Source organism: Labrus bergylta, chromosome 23 (assembly GCF_963930695.1).
Source record: "Labrus bergylta chromosome 23, fLabBer1.1, whole genome shotgun sequence".
In the NCBI taxonomy this organism is placed as follows: domain Eukaryota; kingdom Metazoa; phylum Chordata; class Actinopteri; order Labriformes; family Labridae; genus Labrus; species Labrus bergylta.
Genome location: NC_089217.1, coordinates 18,294,490 through 18,312,968, shown reverse-complemented (window position 1 = coordinate 18,312,968; position 18,479 = coordinate 18,294,490). Strand labels below are relative to the sequence as shown.

At 40.1% G+C, this 18,479-nt stretch overlaps 1 protein-coding gene across 9 annotated transcripts in view; it reads right to left on the bottom strand.

The window, feature by feature from the left end:
* The window catches only part of osbpl8 (oxysterol binding protein-like 8), a 109,306-nt gene that overhangs the window by 12,236 nt on the left and 78,591 nt on the right, over positions 1-18,479 (bottom strand). For all 9 annotated transcript variants that reach the window (XM_020649514.3, XM_020649513.3, XM_020649515.3 and 6 more), the window contains 14 exons: positions 14,396-14,469; positions 11,971-12,051; positions 10,729-10,830; positions 10,271-10,474; positions 7,621-7,705; positions 5,761-5,926; positions 5,443-5,668; positions 4,748-4,932; positions 3,545-3,626; positions 3,342-3,440; positions 2,852-2,948; positions 2,596-2,694; positions 1,475-1,572; positions 498-587 (listed from right to left, as the gene is read on the bottom strand). In XM_020649514.3, the coding sequence (XP_020505170.1) occupies positions 498-587; positions 1,475-1,572; positions 2,596-2,694; positions 2,852-2,948; positions 3,342-3,440; positions 3,545-3,626; positions 4,748-4,932; positions 5,443-5,668; positions 5,761-5,926; positions 7,621-7,705; positions 10,271-10,474; positions 10,729-10,830; positions 11,971-12,051; positions 14,396-14,469 (1,688 nt within the window). The remainder of the gene's footprint in view (positions 1-497; positions 588-1,474; positions 1,573-2,595; positions 2,695-2,851; positions 2,949-3,341; positions 3,441-3,544; positions 3,627-4,747; positions 4,933-5,442; positions 5,669-5,760; positions 5,927-7,620; positions 7,706-10,270; positions 10,475-10,728; positions 10,831-11,970; positions 12,052-14,395; positions 14,470-18,479) is intronic.

Sequence of the window (18,479 nt, the reverse complement as noted above, 5' to 3'; positions counted from 1 at the left end):
TGTAACCGCTGCAGAGAGGTGGGACGGAGCGCAGCGGAGCCAGTGGAAGCACACACATTGAAAAAAAGTAAACACCTATCAAGTAGATGGACCGAACATGAATGTGGTGGACTTTAGGGGTTACATATGATCTTGTGTTTTGCAAAGTAAAGACTTAAAGAAACAAATCGTTATTTTGTTTAATTACAGACTCCTCTGGGTGAGAACACTGAGGGACACATTTGGGGAAATGTCTATTAATGTTTCTATGTTTGATATCGATATTTGAATGTGGTTTGTTTTCCTTTAAAATAAAATGTGGTGAACACAATCTTAAGACATCTACAACACAGCACATAGCACAAATACAGGTGTGTGTATCATCATATTACCAGCAGTCAACTTCACTGATTATAACACATACAAAACACGTCCATAGCACAGGTTGAGCTCCTCATGTCCCATACTGTATGTAAATGAGAGATTACTGAGATGAAGGGGTGAAGTTTGAGTCTTACCCAGTGTCCTTCCAGCGTAGCCAAAACCTCCTTCCCGAGCTTGATCTTTCCAGAGACCTGATTCACGCTGTCACTGCTGCCCAGGAACGGCTGGAGGAGAGAAAGGGAAGAGAAGCAGATACAAGTGGAGAGAAGGAGGAAGCAGCGAGGAAAGAGCAGGAAAGGAAATCAAAAGGAGGAGTAGAGAAGGAAGAATGAAAGGACGGGGCAGGAGAGGAGAGGGGGAACAATAAAACAAGAAAATAGGTGGAGAGGAAAAAGGAAATTGGGGTTACAAGGATGGACAGATACACGCATACATTCAGTTTACTCGCTGCACTTGGTGTGAAAAGATACTGTGCCTTTAATACGTCGTTTAATACGTTTAGAACTGTTCAAAGTGTTGCTTGCGGATAAGAAGAAAACAAGAAGGTAAACCTTACAAGTTCTTTTGATGAAGAAAGTTTCAGTTCAAGACTTATTTTAAAAGAGAAAATAGGTCGCAATTGCCCTTAAAATCCAATTAATTGGGTTAATTAAAGTACTTCAAGTTAATTGTCCAAAAAGGCGCCCTGCATCCATCAGTTCTAATTAATCCCACTAAATCTACATGCAAAGATATCAATGTGCTGTGAAGATACAGTCTAATAATAAGAGGCACCTAGCATGACTTGGATTCAGGAAAGGGTTGGGATTAGGGTTTTGTTTCTCTGATATGTACCTGTCGCTATGTTTACGACAGGAGGGGGCAGGTGATGGTGTGATTTGTGGGGGTGGTGTTTAAGGAGGGGACAGAGCGGATGGTGGAGGTGGTGATGGTGTTGGGAGTGAGACATTCAAAGAAAACACGTGAGAAACTGTTTTTTTTTAAAAGATGATTCTAAGGGTTACTGTAGGATTACAAAGGTTTCCTCTTAAGACGCAGGAACTCTAAATGGTTCTACGATTTAAACAAAGGACTGAAATTGTTCATTTTAAAGTAGAAAACAAAGCAATACCTTCAGTTTGAACTCGAGCTGAGCGCTGTAGCCCGTTTTCTCGCACAAAATGGAGATCCCACCGCCCAGCTCCAGGGTCATGGTACCGTACAGGATGCCTAGCAGATACAGAACACCAAAACAATTACCCATCAGCATGAATAACTGGCTCAGATAATAGACAAAACTGAGAGGAAAAGTCTTGGTCTTGTTGAATCATCAGCATTCATAAGATACTATTTGTTAGATTTTTGATTAGCAAAGATGTTGCAAAGTCACAGGCCTCGATTGACTGGCATCATTTATCTGCTTTTGTTATATAAATACTTTGTTTATTCTCCAGAGAGGAAAATCTGGGCCTCGCAGTTGCTTGTTTACAGAATATAAGATTAAGATATCAAATATTACATGTTTAATACTAAATACAACTGAAATACAGAAAAGATCAAAATAGATAAGGAACATTACAATATGTACAAAGTATGAAATATCTAAAGATATGTGCATTCAACAAAAACTAAATGATGATTTTATTTGTTATATGTACGTCCCTTCTGTCTCTATGACAACGACTACTATATGACCATCACTGCTCTGTTGCTTAATGCTTCATTTTTTATATTTGAGACCTTTATTTTCCCGATCAGACACGGAGCAAAGAGGATGTGGCTACAAGACACGACCTGTATGAGGCAAAAATACGGAAACAGCGCCTTTCTGAAAAGTTGACAGCGCACATAAAAGGCGGACCCCTCTGAAAAAAGACGCTGGGCGCTGCGCCTATTTGTTCTGGGCGCCGCCTGCCGCTGCAAACGCTGCCTCCTCATTGAAAACAATTGAAAAAAGACGCTGGCGCTTAGATAAAAAAACACTAGGTGGCCACGGGGCCTATGTAAGTCTTCAGGTCAGACACTTAGTGGGAGGTACTTCTCGTGGGAATAAACCCTGCCCTGAATGTTCTCCTGTGTTTTACCAGCACCATCATGGAGTGAGGGTGGACATGTAACTTTCACTGTGTTCGTTAAACTTTCTGCATCAGTCTACTCGACTTTGAGCTCTGTGTAAATTTGAGATTCACATTTCATATAAAAGCTGCACTAAAGCTGGATAATGTTGTGACGAGGACAAAGTTGCTCTCAGACCTTTACAGTGAGCGTACGGCATATTCATCACGTAGTCCTCTCCTCGGTTTAGGAACGTTAGCCGGGCCTCCCCGTCCAATATGGCCGACAGGGAGTTTCCTTTAAATGGAAAAAGAAGCAGCAGGTATTAGACAGAGGTGGTAAATTGGTTGAGGAGTGAATAACTAACAGCAGAATACAAATAATCACATATTCTTTGTGTGACTATAATGTAAGGTGTAAGCTGATATCATTTGGATCTTAGTCGTGAGTGTACCATAAAATTTGGACTTTGCGAGGATGCTTCCACTGAGGCAAAATCCATCCTTCCTGTTGCTGACGTAGAAAGCTGACACTGGAGGATGATGGGAAACCTGGGGAAAGACACACAGCGATGTAGTCAGCGATGTAAAGTACTTCACACAAAGTGCTGAACAGTGCAGACAAAGGGAAAACAAAGACCCTAACCCCGGACAGAAAGAGAATCTATTACATAAAAAAAAAATAAAGGTCCATTGTGATTTATAACTGCAACAAAATAACTGCAGAACTAGCCATAAGTACCTTAGCTGCCATGCTGGCGCCACAATTACAGCAATCATATTAACAATATCCTTCAAACGATTGCAGTCTGCGCAACATTTATTTCAAGCAGAGACAGCTGCTGTATTTCATTGTTTTATAACAGGCGTCTGATACAAAGGAATGAGCTTATGTCCAATCAGATTGCTTGTAGCTAGTTGTCATGGTAGCGGAGCGGTTGTTACCTGCTCTGCGATGTAGAAGGTTTTGCTGTTGGTCTTCTGATGGAGCCACATGCAGCGGTACGTCTCTCCAATAATGGGGTTGTAAGGCTTCTTCAAGCCCTGAGGATTAAACACAGAGGATTTATTACAGTGTAAAGAGAAAGCATGTCCGCACCACTCACATCATTATCATATGTTGGATTTGACATGTTTATGCTCCTGACCTTTGGCTTTTTGTAAAACCCAGAGATGTACCACTTCACAACCTTCTTCATGCGGTTGTAGGCGTTCTCTTCGATTGCAGCCCTGAGAATGAACAAAGAAAGATTGACACCAGCTGTCTCGCTCATCGGAAAAACCTTTCAAACTGGATTTGATTATCTTCCCAGACATTTCCCCTTTCTTGTCAACTTGAGTTTTCTCGGAAACACTTCACTGTGATCAAAGATGTTTTGCTGTTCTCTGAGGAAACAACACATTTTAACAAAGGGTCCTGCTGTTCAATTTAGTTTAACAATCAGTCACTCAACTTCAACTTGAGAAGCTAAATGCAAAAACGATAAGTTCTTATAAGTTATAAGTTAATATTTCATAGCTAAGGGGAAAAAAGGACCACAGTATAAACAATCATCTCTTAAAAGTTAATTTCAAAATACTACATAGATAAGCCACCTCACATGAATAATTTTTAAAAAACAACGCGTTTGGGTGAAGAAATGTCTGAGGAGGCGTGATGGACAAAATGGATTGTCTGTTTTTCAGCAAAAGCTACAGGTGAGCTTGTAACTGTCATATATAGTTGACCAGCGCACCAGTTCAGTATGCATCTTGCAGCCGGTTACCATTATTGCTGTCCCCTTATTACTGTCCTCCTGTGCATCAGAACCTTACTTACTTACTTTTCAAGATTTTAAATCCTAAATACCAAAGATGTTTGATATAAATCCTTTCCTGACGATCTCTGAGCAGATCTGGGACGTTAAGATTGGATCTTTACACCACCCACTCTCCAAGAAAATCTGGGAAGATAATCTTTTTTCCGGGCAGCCGAGAGTCGGGAACACCCCCGCGATTGTCAGGAAAGGGAGCCAGGCTTTAGTATGTGGACATTCATTTCTATAATAAGAAATCCATACCAGTGGACTTATCACACAAACAAAGCTAAAGTTCACCTGATTTTTGGAATAAATTAAGTCTGTTGTGTTGTTGTTGTTGTGAAATTTGGATAGAGCCAGGGTAGCTATTTGTTGTATTTAATATTTATTTGCTGGTCTAAGAAAAAAGCTTGCTCACTCATGTTCCACATTAAGCATGAAGATATGATTGGTGTTGACCTCTCAAGGAGCTCGTAGCAAAATACTGTGTAAGTCTGTTCACTGATAAAACAGACATATTCCTTTTAACAATATGAAATGGGAAGTGCTTACTCTGACAGGAAGTCTGCGTGGTAGTAGTAGTCGGAGAGTTTGTCCAGAAAGGACCTCGGCTCCAGGATGAAGGTGGGCAGCACCACCTTGGACAGATCCATGCCAGGTCGCACCTGCTTCAGTAGAGTCCAGATCAGAGATTTATTCTCTTCTGACACCGTCTCTGTCTGAGCAGCTTCGCCAGCCTGCAGGAGGACATGCACAAAATGGTTGAGAAGTGAAGTATTTTCCCCAGAGATAGCCTAAAACAACACTGCAGACATCATGTTTTCATTGACCGCTCTTCAAAAGGAAGTTTAAATTAGCTCCTACCTCTATAAACATTGTTCCTACGCTTCAGTAGCTGTTTAATCATAGAGCTGTTAAACTGAGATTTCATCAGTATGGAAATTCATACAAGTACTTTCACACTTGTCATGATTCAGACACCCACACAAACCAAGCCCCAACAATCGTGATCAAAGCCAGTCCATGGTACATGCTTTCCCAATAGCCCCAGCAGAAGAACATGTTAATTTTCTCCTCATTAGGGAGAAAACTTCAGAACAAAAAATAAGCTCTTTGCTAGTTTAAGTTTAAATCCAAGATAAAGATGAAAATAGTTGCTGGAGGTCTTTAGAGAGTAATGTGTGATGCTACAATATTTTATCTCTGCAGGAACATAGCAGGCCTGAATCAAACTTTATGTCCTTTACCTCTCCGAGCTCCTCATGGGACTGCTCCAGGTATGGTGTTTCCCGCAGATGCTCATTAGGATCAAGGTCGATGTACGAGTCGTCTTGGCGCTCTGACGTGTCGCTGTCGCTCTCTTCACTCTTCTCGAGGCCCTCTGGATCCGACTCCTCGTGGTCCTGCTCCCCCTCCCTGTCCGACTTGTCTGAGTACAGGTCTGGGTCTTTCAAATGGTCACTGTCATTGAACCTGGAAAGAAGATAAACATGTTTGAAAAGGGCCGGTGGTTTTAAAGTTTAAGAGAAAAAAAGTTGTATCTTTGATTTTCATATCCTGCTCACTGGAAGCCGTGGATGTTGTGGGCTCTGAGAAGGCTGTAGAAATTTATGGAGTGTTCTCCACCGGTGGCTACTGTGCTCATGTCCTCTTTCCCCTCCCGGATCATGGTCCTCTTGAGAAGACTGGAGCACTTCAGGGCTAGCTCTAAGGCATCCATCCAGCATCGACCTAAAACAGAGATTTAGCCGAATCAGCTGAATAATCTGATGTGCTTTATTTAGTTTAAACTACTTAAACTACTAAAACTACTTCAGCCTTCACTGTTAGTTAATATACCTTAATTTACTATTCAGAGAAAAGTGAATCAAGGACGTTTAGATTTCTTATCAGATTGATTTTCTTCTTTTTAACAGCAATCCCATCTAAATTGACCCGGAGACCGTTCCAGAGGTGCAATATTTGATGAATGCCTATCACATTGATATTCATAGCACAACAGAAGGACACATGTTTTTTTATTCAATTGAAAATCAGAAGGGCTTTGATTTTCTATAGAAAATGAAGGCAGGCTTGCTGCTTCAGAAAACCGGTCTTGGTTATTTGAAGGTATATTTTTAAGGGGCATAAATTGTGCATTAAATCAACACTCAGAAACTTTAATCTGAAGTAAAAATTAAGGTCAAATTATAATGATTTTCAGCACCAAAGACAGAGACACTGAGAGAGAGAGCTATAAAGAGAGCTGGGCTAAGACTTAAGTCTTTCAAATGTTAAAAATGTACTCATTATGGACACGATTTTGGACAATAGGTTACTTGTATGTCTAACATCCCTTTATAAATACCAGTAATGTAGAAACTACAAATAAATCAAGGCAATTTAATCATATACTGAGTAATAATATATGTAAAATTAACACATTGAGCTAGGGTGCAAAGCAGAAAGGGATTCTGGACAATGTTAGACCATGTTTCAGCACCACGGACAGAGACATCCACTAGTACAGACTGGGTGGGGTGTTTCTGCACTACAGACAGAGACCACTAGTGGTATAGACTGGAGGGGGTGTTTCAGCACCACAGACAGAGACCATTAGTGGTACAGACTGGAGGGGGGTGTTTCAGCACCACGGACAGAGACCACTAGTGGTATAGACTGGAGGGGGGTGTTTCAGCACCACGGACAGAGACCACTAGTGGTATAGACTGGAGGGGGTGTTTCAGCACCACGGACAGAGACCATTAGTGGTACAGACTGGGTGTGTGTTTCAGCACCACGGACAGAGACCTCCAAAGGTACAGACTGGGCGGGGTGTTTCAGCACTACAGACAGAGACACAGCAATACTAGATGTGGCTTACACCATTCAAAAGGTCACGATTCATTCATTCACAGGATTTTTAACTATGGGTCACTTTTATAAGTCTTGAATAGAACGAGACATTTCGGACATAATTTAAATGCTACAAGAAATGTAATACAGGGTTAGCGAGTTAGGCATGAATAATGTCTTGTTTATTTTCGTTTAACTCCAAGTTTCCTTCCACAGTAGGGGTACACTGGTTGTAATGGGATAAAACAGAATTAGGTTTAAAATTGATGGACTTTTCTCAGGTGTATTAGTGTCGTGCCTCTGAGAATATATATTATACTTCCCACCAAAATCAGCATCTAATAGCCCAGATTTAATACAGGTCGTGATGTTCAGACTTTACTTTATTCAGATAATGAACAGTTTAAACTAACGGGTTGTCAAACTCAAAGTACTAAAATAGCTTTGTATTTTTAAACCGATAGACTTGGCTTGAAAAGATGACACACATGACATTCTTCTTCATGGATTTATTGTAATCAGTCAATTTAAATGACTAATGTCAAGCCTCAGATAAATAGCTGACGTTTGATTGACAGGCTGTCTCTTACCATCAGACTCGGAGGCAGCCCTGAAGATGAGGTGGCTGCTGGGTAACGGCTGAGTGATGGAGCCGACTGCCTCTCCTTTGGGACCCTGATGACGACAGTAAATAATGTGGAAAAATAAATGTTACAAATCAAATGTATTGTTCCAGAGAGGTGTTGTTATTAACCCTCGATATTTCCATCAGAAATAATGATTTCCCTGTTTAGTTTCAGCTGAACTTTTGAAGATTTTTAATCATTGATGTGAGCAAATCGAGGAAATCTGGAGCATTGCGAGCATGGAGTTATGCAAATGAGCGATGAGAGGGGACAGAGGTGGACTGGATGAAGTGTTTATTCCAACAATGAAGAGTACAATGGGGAGAGCAGGAACACTGTCATCTAAAAAAACAGACTGCTCATTTTTATTCAAGCCCAAACCAAACAAAAACAAAAAAACATTGGTAAAGCGAGGTCAGGGATGAATACTAAATCGCAGATGAAGTGGACGACTGAACAGGACAGAAAACATAAAATAACAAACGGAAAACGTGTGCTGCCAAATATGAAAATGGCCTAAATTAAACAAAGATGAGCTCTTAATTATGCAGTTAACATCCAAATATGTTTGCCTGTTTGTTTTGACTGCAGGGGAGAACAAAAAGACCCACTTCCCCTGATTATCTGTTTGTGTTTGTTTTGTTTTGTTAATCACTGGAGACTTGTTTGAATGTGAATTCATCCGTCTCTGTAACAAGCCTTTGGCAGTATTCTACTTTTAAGGCTTTGAAACTCTGTCAATATTTCCTGAAAAGATGGTTCGAAGGACTAAAACATTTTTTAACAACACATGTTAAGTTAGTTAACATGTTGTGTAAGTGGAAAAAGGACACAACAGCTGACCTGGCTGTCTAAACATAACAAATCCAAAGATAACACACTTTTTCTTAAGGATGGGACTATGCCAAGAGACAATCTGGCACTTATGTATTAACTGCTCCAATCCAATTACCCTAAATGGGATTAATACTGTTGTTTGATTGATTTATTTACATAACTCCAGTAAAACTGTCAACTGTCTTCTCTTTTGTTTACTCGATGTTCTCAATGTAAAACAAGGTTTTACAGGTCAGTTAATGAGGGTCAGAGGTGTCTTCAGGTGGATTTTAGTCCTTTGGGTAGACACATACAATCTCTTTACTGCCGTTACCAGTGATAACCTGAAACATGCTAAGATAACTGCCAAGGTACGATCGTTTTTGTATTGTATTCATTTTACATAATTTATTAATCACTGAGGTAAATTCTGGTCTACACTCTAGAGAGATGTGCTTCTCACACACATAGGCCCAAAATATACACATGCACAAACAGGATCTGTAGACATGCATTAAATTAAAGAGAGATGTTAAAGTGGTGCTGCGACACAGGGAGGGCGCCAGAGCATATTTCTCAACAAGTGAAACTACTCCTTTAAAGGCCAGTTTCATTATAATTAAGGGGGGTGTTTTAATGACATTAAAGTCCCCCGTGGTCCTCGTATTGAATTAGATCCTTGCGAGACTAAGGGCTGTTTTTCTCTCTGACCTTCTTCCGAGCGAGCTCAGAGGAGGATGACCAGACTTGTGGAAGCAAAACAGCGATACAATATTATTTTCCTGTCTCAAAAAGGGGAAAGATAATATTTATATATTATAACATTAATATATATATTAATATATTTTTTCCTCATAATTATCCCCAAACATAGAAAGGAAGGTCAAGCTGAACACAAGAAATCTTCCTGTCTAACCATATTTGGAGGAAAACTACAAATAATGACAAAATGTAAAGTTAGGATTGGATAATAGAGAGAGGCGCTTCTTGTCAACAGGCGAGGCAGGCGACAGCTAAGGGCCCCTGGCCAGTAGGGGGGCCCCTGAGGGCTGACAAACTTCCATCCACAGCAGTGGCTCAAAATGTTCAAAGTTTTAAAAAAGAGTTGTAAAGCTCTGCTAACTTCTGCTTTACATTTTCTTTTGTGGGTGTCAGATTATTTATTACATAACCATGATGAATGGTCGTTGGTTTATTTTTGCATAGGGCCCCAACAGACTCTAGAATCGCTGATAATGGGGGCAACTTCAAGTCCCAATAAAGTGCTTTGGAAATAAGGCACAAAAACATTTGTAGCAGGAAGAGGCTGCACAGTTTGAACTAGTTTTAGAGTTACTTTTCCCATCAGTGAAAATTCTCTTTAAAGTAACCATTAAATCTGAAAAGATAACATGATGCAGGACTTTTTAAATCAGCAGAACAAATTTCCCTGAATCTTTCATTTTTTCATTAGCTATTCTATTTGACAAGCCCTTCAATTAGTCATGTGGACATATTTTCCTGGTTTAATGACTGCCTCTGCAACTTCAATTCACAGGGAAGTGGAAGGTTTTAACGACGTCTTTGTCTCCAACAAGTCGGAGTCAGACTGACTGCATTACCTGTTTATATTATATAATGAATATTTTTTTGAAGACTTTTAAGAGATGGCAGTTTTTTCTGAAGTGTTGTCACTACTTTTCTGGATGAAGCACTTGTGATATTTGTATTTTTGATCATTTCTCCTATCCTCGTTTTTTCTCAGCTTCCTCATCCTCACATTTTGCTGCACCGTCTGTATAATGAGTTGTTTTCTGACCTTGACGGCCCAGATGGACTGCTCCAGCGGGTGAAACAGCTTGAAGCAGAAGCCGTCCTTCTTGGAGGGCCTCTCAATGAGCTCGCAGGCGTTCAGCAGTACCGTTCCCACCCACTGTCCGTTTTTGTGGGTTTTATAGATGAGAAGGACGCCCGGCTTCAGCACACACCACAGCTTGGTCCAGCTCTTCAGAGTGCCACGGATCTGAATCAAATACAGATACGTGTCAGAGAGGCTGGGCATTACTTAACCAACTACCTTTAAAGTGCTTTTGTTCCCTGGGTATTAGGTTTGTTTCTTTCTTTTAGAAACAAAAAGCATGGTTTAATGGATGGATGTTACGAACAACAAAGCCATGTTTCCACACATAATCACAACAGTGTCATTTTATTTTATAATCATTGGAAATACACAACACCAGAAGGAAATCTTGACTGTGGGTTGTTAAACTTTCCCACCTTTAGCCAGTCGGCCATGACGATGACGGAGGGATCAGTGATGGTGCTGAGCAGCTCCTTGGTCGCCCTCTTCTTCTCTTCTCTGTAGTTTTTCTTCTGCACCTGAAGGAAGCACGGATGCAAAATTCACACAGCTGTGATTAATGATAATCCACACTCGGTTCCTCACTGCATCACATTTAGTCGTATATCATAATACAGGAATCACACTTCTCTGGGCAGCTGTTAAAATAAAACCTGATAGCTTGTCACTGTGGAGCATGCTTCCAGCTGAAGGTGTTAGCATGTTAGCTGTTTGAATGTAACATGTGACATCTGACTTCCCTGCTTTGTTGTGACACTACTGCACAACATGATGGGACTATATACTGTCATGAGCCCTGTTTCCACCAAGCGGTCCAGTACAGTATCCATTTATTGGCGTTTTGATTGTCAAAAGTTGGTAATGATACCAAAATATGGGATCTGTACCGTCCTACTTTTTTGGTACCCTTCTGTTTTGGTGCCAAGGGTACCGATCCAACCCAAAAGGCTCCCTTTAGCCCCTTTTCCTTCAAGCAGTCAGGTTTGGTTCAGTACAGTTTGATACAGTTTGATACGGTAAACCCTGAACTTGGTTACGTTTTCACAGCCAATCGTACCCTTATTTGGTAAGCGGAGTGTATGCCAGATGGAGATAGCGGCGTCAGTTGTGTAATAGTGTGACATCACAGCAGCCCAACACAGTGTAGCCCGCTAATAATTAAGTTAAACCTTCAAGAAGAACTGGGACCCTTTAGGGACGGATCAGTACCCTTGGCACCTCAACAGAAGGGCACCAAAAATGTAGGACAGTACGGATCCCTTATTTTGGTATCATTTCCAACTTTTGACGGTTGAAACGCCAATAAATGGGTAACGTACTGGAATGAACCGGACAGCTTGGTGGGAACAGGGCTATACTGACACATCAAGAGTCGAATCCAGCCTGTGGCTACTTTCCCACATGTCATTACCCACTCTCTCTCTCTCCCTGATTTCCGGCTCTATCCACTGTCCTATCTGTCCATTAAAGGCACAAAAAGCCCAAAAATAAACCTTTAAAAATACAAAAAAGAGGGTCATAAAGGTCAACAAATTGTACAACAACAAGTGTCCGTACGGATGTCATATGTAACACTCTCCATATTAGGGCAAGATTCATGCCTATCTTGAGAATAAGTCCCGGATAAGCAAGTCTTAAGCTGATTTAAGCTCTTTTACCTTGAGGGACTCCTTTTTGGTGAGCTTTCCTCCGGATGCGGACACATCCTTGTCAGAGCCATTATACAACTTTGTTTCAGACTGTGGACAAACAGGAGGGAAAAACAATGGATTAAAAGACAAGAAAGTTATGCTGAAGTATACCAAGTACACATCAGTCATGATGTATGTGCCATGTGAAGCTGCTGGAAAGAAATCTAGAGCTTGTAAACAAAGTTATCAGTTGAAGATTAGTGCCCGGTCTTCTTAAATTCATGATCTTAATACCCCTCTTAATAGTAAATGTATTTCCCCAAAAGCCAAAACAACAGAGTCTAATGAAATAAGGGCTTAAACATTATAATGTTTGATAACAATCTCAGAAACGACGTCATTGGAAAAACATCCACGAGCGAGGCTCTGTGGTTCCCTAGTAAACCAAACTTAGCTCAGTTAGCCGATATGAAGCCTATAAATGTCAGCTCAGGTGTGTGTCTCTGCCAGCTCGGCTCACAAGCCAATTGGAGCGATTTATAGTGGAGAGACAGACGGTGATGTGTGGGGATCCTAAAGCAGGAGCACTTAAGGCCTTAAACTCCTGCAGGCGGGGTCAGACAAACATCAGAAAGTACACAAGGGCCGAGGCTCAATTTCCCAGAAATTATTTGTCAAACTAAGGGCTGATTTCTAGTCGTAAAACTCATGTGATTTCACAACACAAGCACAAAAAAATAAAGTTTTATAAAGTACTTTAAAGTGTAAAGCTCTATGGTTGAGTCCTCTGGATCGCTTAATTTCTGTTTGTTGTTTTTTTCAGTGTTTGTGAAATATGTAGTTGAAACATTTAGGAGGAGGAATGGTCATAAATTTAAATTTAGGTGTGAATATGTATCAGTGTGTATGTATTAATGTGTCGATTGTGTTTATATGGGAAATTGGTTTGGGCATTAGGGGCATTGTAATCATTTCAGTGATGCGCTGCAATGCAGATGTTAACGATTCTGCATCGATGCAGTGACAGAAGTTGATCGATTATTGTGTTCTGACGTCGCTTGTAGATCTTACGGCGGCAGCAGAATTTTTATAATTGATTTATTTTGGTTGACGAAGTAAAGACATTTAGGTTGGCATCAATTTCTAAAGCACTTTCTAATTAATAACAGAGGTTCAAATTGATCTGCTGTTCTTCATGTTTTACATAAAACCTGTATGTGTAAAAAACATTTTTTCACAACTAAATCCGAGCCAATTAATGAGTGTATCTGATAGGTGGTGTGAGCCTGGCTCAGGATGGTGTGAAAGCATCATCATTATTCCAAGGCCTCAATCTCAAAGTTAAATGTAAACATGCTGAGTGAGAAAGTGACTTGTTATTTATTGTCTTTTATTAATTCAGATCTTGTCATTGTGTTTTTTTGTGCTAACGATGCTCTAACTCAAACCAATTGAGTGTGAAGCTGGAGTTTAAGGAAAATGTCCAACCATAATTTGGTCAAATCAAATGATTGGATAGAATTAAAAGATTCCTGTGACAGCCACAGTTACAGGAGTCGTTGGTTAGTCAGGGAGTTTAATCAGATTCATGTTGGGATGTGAACATGTCCTGTTGAAGGGCAGCTGGGCATTCTGATCTGAGGCGTGTCCGATCAGGTCCTCAGTGCCTTACTCACAGGACGCGTACATATATATTTAAAAAAGAAAAAAAGATTCATGTTTGGGATGTGAACAAAAAACATCTAAAATTCTTTGCCAAAAGAAACCAGAAAGAGTAGAGGTTGCTTTGTAACATCTTAAAGGGTCCAAGGAAAAAGAAAACCATTATAGGAAAATTGTTTCCTTTGCCTAATGAGGCATTTATTCCTCTGAAAATAGATACATGTCTCAATTCTGTCTGTAAATGTTGTTTGAGAGATTCTTGAGAGCAGAATCTCAAAAAAATCTGAAGTCTGCAGATTAGGATTCATTAAAATCCTGTTTGGTGTCAAGAAGCCTGGCTGACAGACAGCTTTTGAAGATCTGAAATGATTATCCTGTCATGTGTCTTCAGACTTCAGAGAGTCCTTTCAGAAAATTAAGCGGCAGAGAGCGAGTCTGCTGCGACTCTGAGGGAGCCTCAGACACCCACGTCTGCTCTGACAAATGCATTCGACGAGGACCTCGACTGATGAACTAGACGGGCTTCCTCCACACAGAGCTCATTTGAGAGAAGCGGCTGACTTTTTGAATTTTTCAGTCGATAAATGTTTGATGTGTAGAGTGTGTTGGTGTGTGAGTCATCTTCATGTAGGCTATCGTAAGCCCGAGGCGAGACCGGGGAAAAGATAGAAGACGAGCAGTAATTCCCAAATTCTCTTGTCTCATTATGACACCAACATTAAAAAGACGCCCGTCGTTTCCTCATCCAACAAACACAGAACAACGACTCAGCAGAGGGGTTTTTTCTTACCTTGCTCTTAGATATGGAATGTGTGTCTTCTTTCAAAGGCAGAGACAGCAGGTCCTCCTTTCCTCTCTCAAAACCTGAAACACATAAATCACAAGAGAATTAAAAAAAGCTCTGTCCATTGTTGTTGCCCATGTTACTAAACTATCCCAGGAAAAAGTTTCTGTGAACTCAGACGGACCCAGTGCAATGAGCAGCACCATCATCGCTTTGCTCTGTCGGATGCTTTAATCATGTTTCACCATAGACTCAAAGACTAAAGGAATGAATTTAATGATGATAGTATTGAAAGGTAATGAAGCTTAAAAGAAAAAAGATCTTTAGTCAGATTTCAACACAAAGTTGCAGCAAGAGAAAGGTGGGTTCAAATTCCCAGGTCGACAAAAACTCAAATACTGACATTTCTCACTTCCATTATGGTGTGTAAACTGCTATAAACCTGCAAGCTGTTCCTGTCTCATACCAAAAGAAGTTTCTGTACAAAACGTTTCAGATGTAATTAAGCACGACTTCACTTTGATTTTTGGTAATTAAAAACAAGAAATTGCCCACCTTTGGGGGCTTGGACTTCTATTTTTTTGTTGCCGTGGTATTAAACTTCAACATTTGTAATTTGACTAGTGTTGCATCAAAGTTTTGAATTCTGGTGTCATGACAACAGAAATGTAGTCATTAATGAGTGTACAACGTGACAACAACAAAAAGATGAGCTTTAGCTTTCTGTTGCAAAAAGTATAAACATTCCAGCTTGAATAATACTTATTTTAGATTATTTTAAATGAGTTATAAAACAGCAATCTAACTCTGCCAACCACAGGAACTTTGTTTAAATATGGTTCAATGTGTTCAATCCAAATGGGACCTCAGGAGCTTTGAATAAGTATTGTCATAACTCTTTAATCTTATAAATAATCAACATGATAACTCATACTGACAATTATTTGCTGCAGTCCTTTTTCTTTCAAAACAACATCATCCTGTTTGATTCCTACTGTCCACATTCCTGTTTTCGTGATCCCTCCAGCTTTCATTGCTGGGATTAACAGACCACTGGATATCAAACATGTTGGAAAACACTATCGGGGTTTACAAATCTGAATGTCTGAGAGGCAGAATGGAATCTCGTTACATAATCTCAGTCACGGGAGCAAGCTGGTTTTCCAAGTAAAGGAATCAAGCGCCACACAATCTGGATGGCAACAAGTTGGTGCAAACAAGTTCCTAATCTGAACTGAGCTCTAAAGTTGGATAAATTGGTTCGTGATCAGAGGTTCCCTTTTTACATCCACAGTTTGGCTGGAACAACATGAGCGTGGAAAGTGAACAGGAACAAAGAAACCTCATTAAGACACTCAATGGAAACCGCCGCATAACAGCTGCTGAAGGGAAGAAATAAAATATTATTGGATATGTGTGTGCTGACTTGCTGTTCTCCACTTTAACAATTCTGATTTTGATTAAGGATCTGGTTTCTAACCAATCAAGTCAAAACTTAGCAACAGACTCCCCACCGAGACCCCGACAGCTGGTGACAGTGGTGGTCTAAAGGTGACAGAGGGCTTGTAAATATTTTATAGTTTCCGTCTCCGATGCAAAGGGCATCAGCCAAGGGAATGAAAGAAGCACTGCAGAGTTTCATTACAGATGAGATATTCATCATTTGATAAGATTGCCTTCAACTTGATGAGACATTTTCCTTAATAAAACACGTCTGTGTCTGCAGTTCATTTTATGCATTCTTAATGCGTGCTTGCAGAATTGAATTCTTCAACAATAGCATCGGTTCCAAGCTCCGCGCTTGGATAGTTTTCATCACGACTATGTGATGTTCAGGGTATTATTGGAGTTCATTCGGTGCAGAAATGTTTTTGTCATATCTGCTGTTTATTATCCTGCATTTTCTACCCTGCCCCTTTTCAATTCACTGTAATGCCTTTCAACAAAACACCCCTCCAGACTGAGTATTGAGTGTACGCATACATAGCAATAATGATTTTGATATCACACACACACCAAACTAAAATGTTCCCAGAATCGAGAGGTGTAATAGTATCTGTGTGTTTCAGGGGGACATTATCTTTTAACAGCACATAAACAGAAAAGTCTCATGATTGGAAAAACCACAAAAGAGACGTCTTACCTTCCAAACAATACCTCTTTGAAATGAACAAAAGGTGCAAGAGGTCAACAATCCAGATGGAGAAGTGGCTACTTGAGCAAGAATAATTTGCATATTTGCTTTCTTGTTTGAGAACACTTCAGCTATGATTGAACCCAATCGGTGCCAAGAAAGTATTAAACCAAGCAGTGCAGCTGAAAGATCCTTTTTCTTGTCATGCCAACCAACTCCTTCATTTGAAATTACCTTAATTTCTTAGACTGAGCAAAACAAACATGTTTAAACAGTGCTTCATAGACTTTTTGACCCCCATCACACATGACCCACTGAAATGGACTCTACGACCCACAATTGGATCCCGACCCGCCGGTTGAGAACCACAGCATTAAAGGCTACCTAGAGAGAGAGAGTTTCATTAGGGTCGATTACAACCAACATCAACAAAAAGTGTTCAACAGTGTTTACCGTTGCAGACAGTTTTTGGATGCCAAAATAGTTGACTAGTTTTGAGAGTGAAGAACACAACAGTCATCTTGATAGTTTGGTACGAGGTTGTCATCAAACACAGTATATTCAATTTAAGTAAAATATGTTTAACTTCATCTCACAGATGAGTCTTGGCTTTTGCACACCTGAACTTTATCAACCATATATAAGTCAGTGTCAGACCACACTAACCGAAACCACGACATAACGGTGACCAGAGAGCTCCAAGACAAGACCAAGACATTTAGGGATTGAGACCGTGTCAAGACCAAGACCATAAATATCACTGAAAAATCATCTGAAGTGCAGCGGGCATGTCACTCACTTAGACTAATTTAAGTTTTTCATTGTTTAAGAAAGAGACATTTCCTCCTTATTGCAGTGATGACGTGGAAAAATAGCCTTTCAGTGGTCGTCTTGATTTAAAACCTGGAGTCCTCCCAGTCTGAGACCGAGACGAGACCGATGAAAATGCTTTCAATTCCGAGACGAGACCAAGACCTTCAGAAAGTGTTTCTGGATAATTTTAAGTTCTGTTATTGTTCTGCTAGCTTTTATTACTAACCCAGTTTATGCTACAACCTCAATCAAAGCATTTAACCCAAACCACGGCGCACACCAAGGCAAAATGAGTCCAAAGTCTGCTTCTGTTTTCTCCATTGCCTGTTTTGGTCTTACAAATCTCTAACAGAAGCATGGTGTGAAATAAACAGAGAAAGTCCCTGAAGTACAGTAGAGATCTTTCAAGAACCACCAGTCTTTGCACAACCTTTCAGTCAGTGATTTCTTAAGAGATCAAACTGTCGTCTACAATATACACTTCACATGAATGATACATATTAGTTTGAATTAACTAAAGCTCCATTTAAGCAAAAACAAAGGTAAACATCAGTGAACGAGGCCATGCTGTTGTCTGTCTTGCCTTCATAGTAATCCCCTTGTTTAATGCGGCTCTAGTTTCAGTGGTACATTACACGTCCCGCCAGACCATCTGTGCCCACTTGATCACCATGCCAACTTCAGCTGGAAAAACAACTCAAGGGCAATTCACCCACAGCAAGCATCAAGTGTTTATGTAACCATTTGTCCCCTTCCCTCGATATCAACATATAGGGACAGATCTGAATGATCACAACAAGATACAATTAATCATTCAGTTGATTCAGCTCATTAAAATGAAATGTAGACACAGTATAAATAAGTAAATCCTCTTATTGTTCTCTTATTAAAGTTAGAGATCAAAATAAATCTTTAAAGTAAAATCATTACAATCGAGTTAATTAACTCACAAATGTTAGAGCCTTTTAATTTGCAATCAAGCAGGGGCTTAATTAACGTAATCCACTGTGATTAAGTCTCCAATCTCAATTTGAGACCACTTCTCCACTCCTTTAAAACTTTTTGCTCAGAGATGAACTTGTGTTACGATTGCACAACAGACTGATTTCTTTATAGTTAGAGGAGATGGACGTCAGGCCTTGA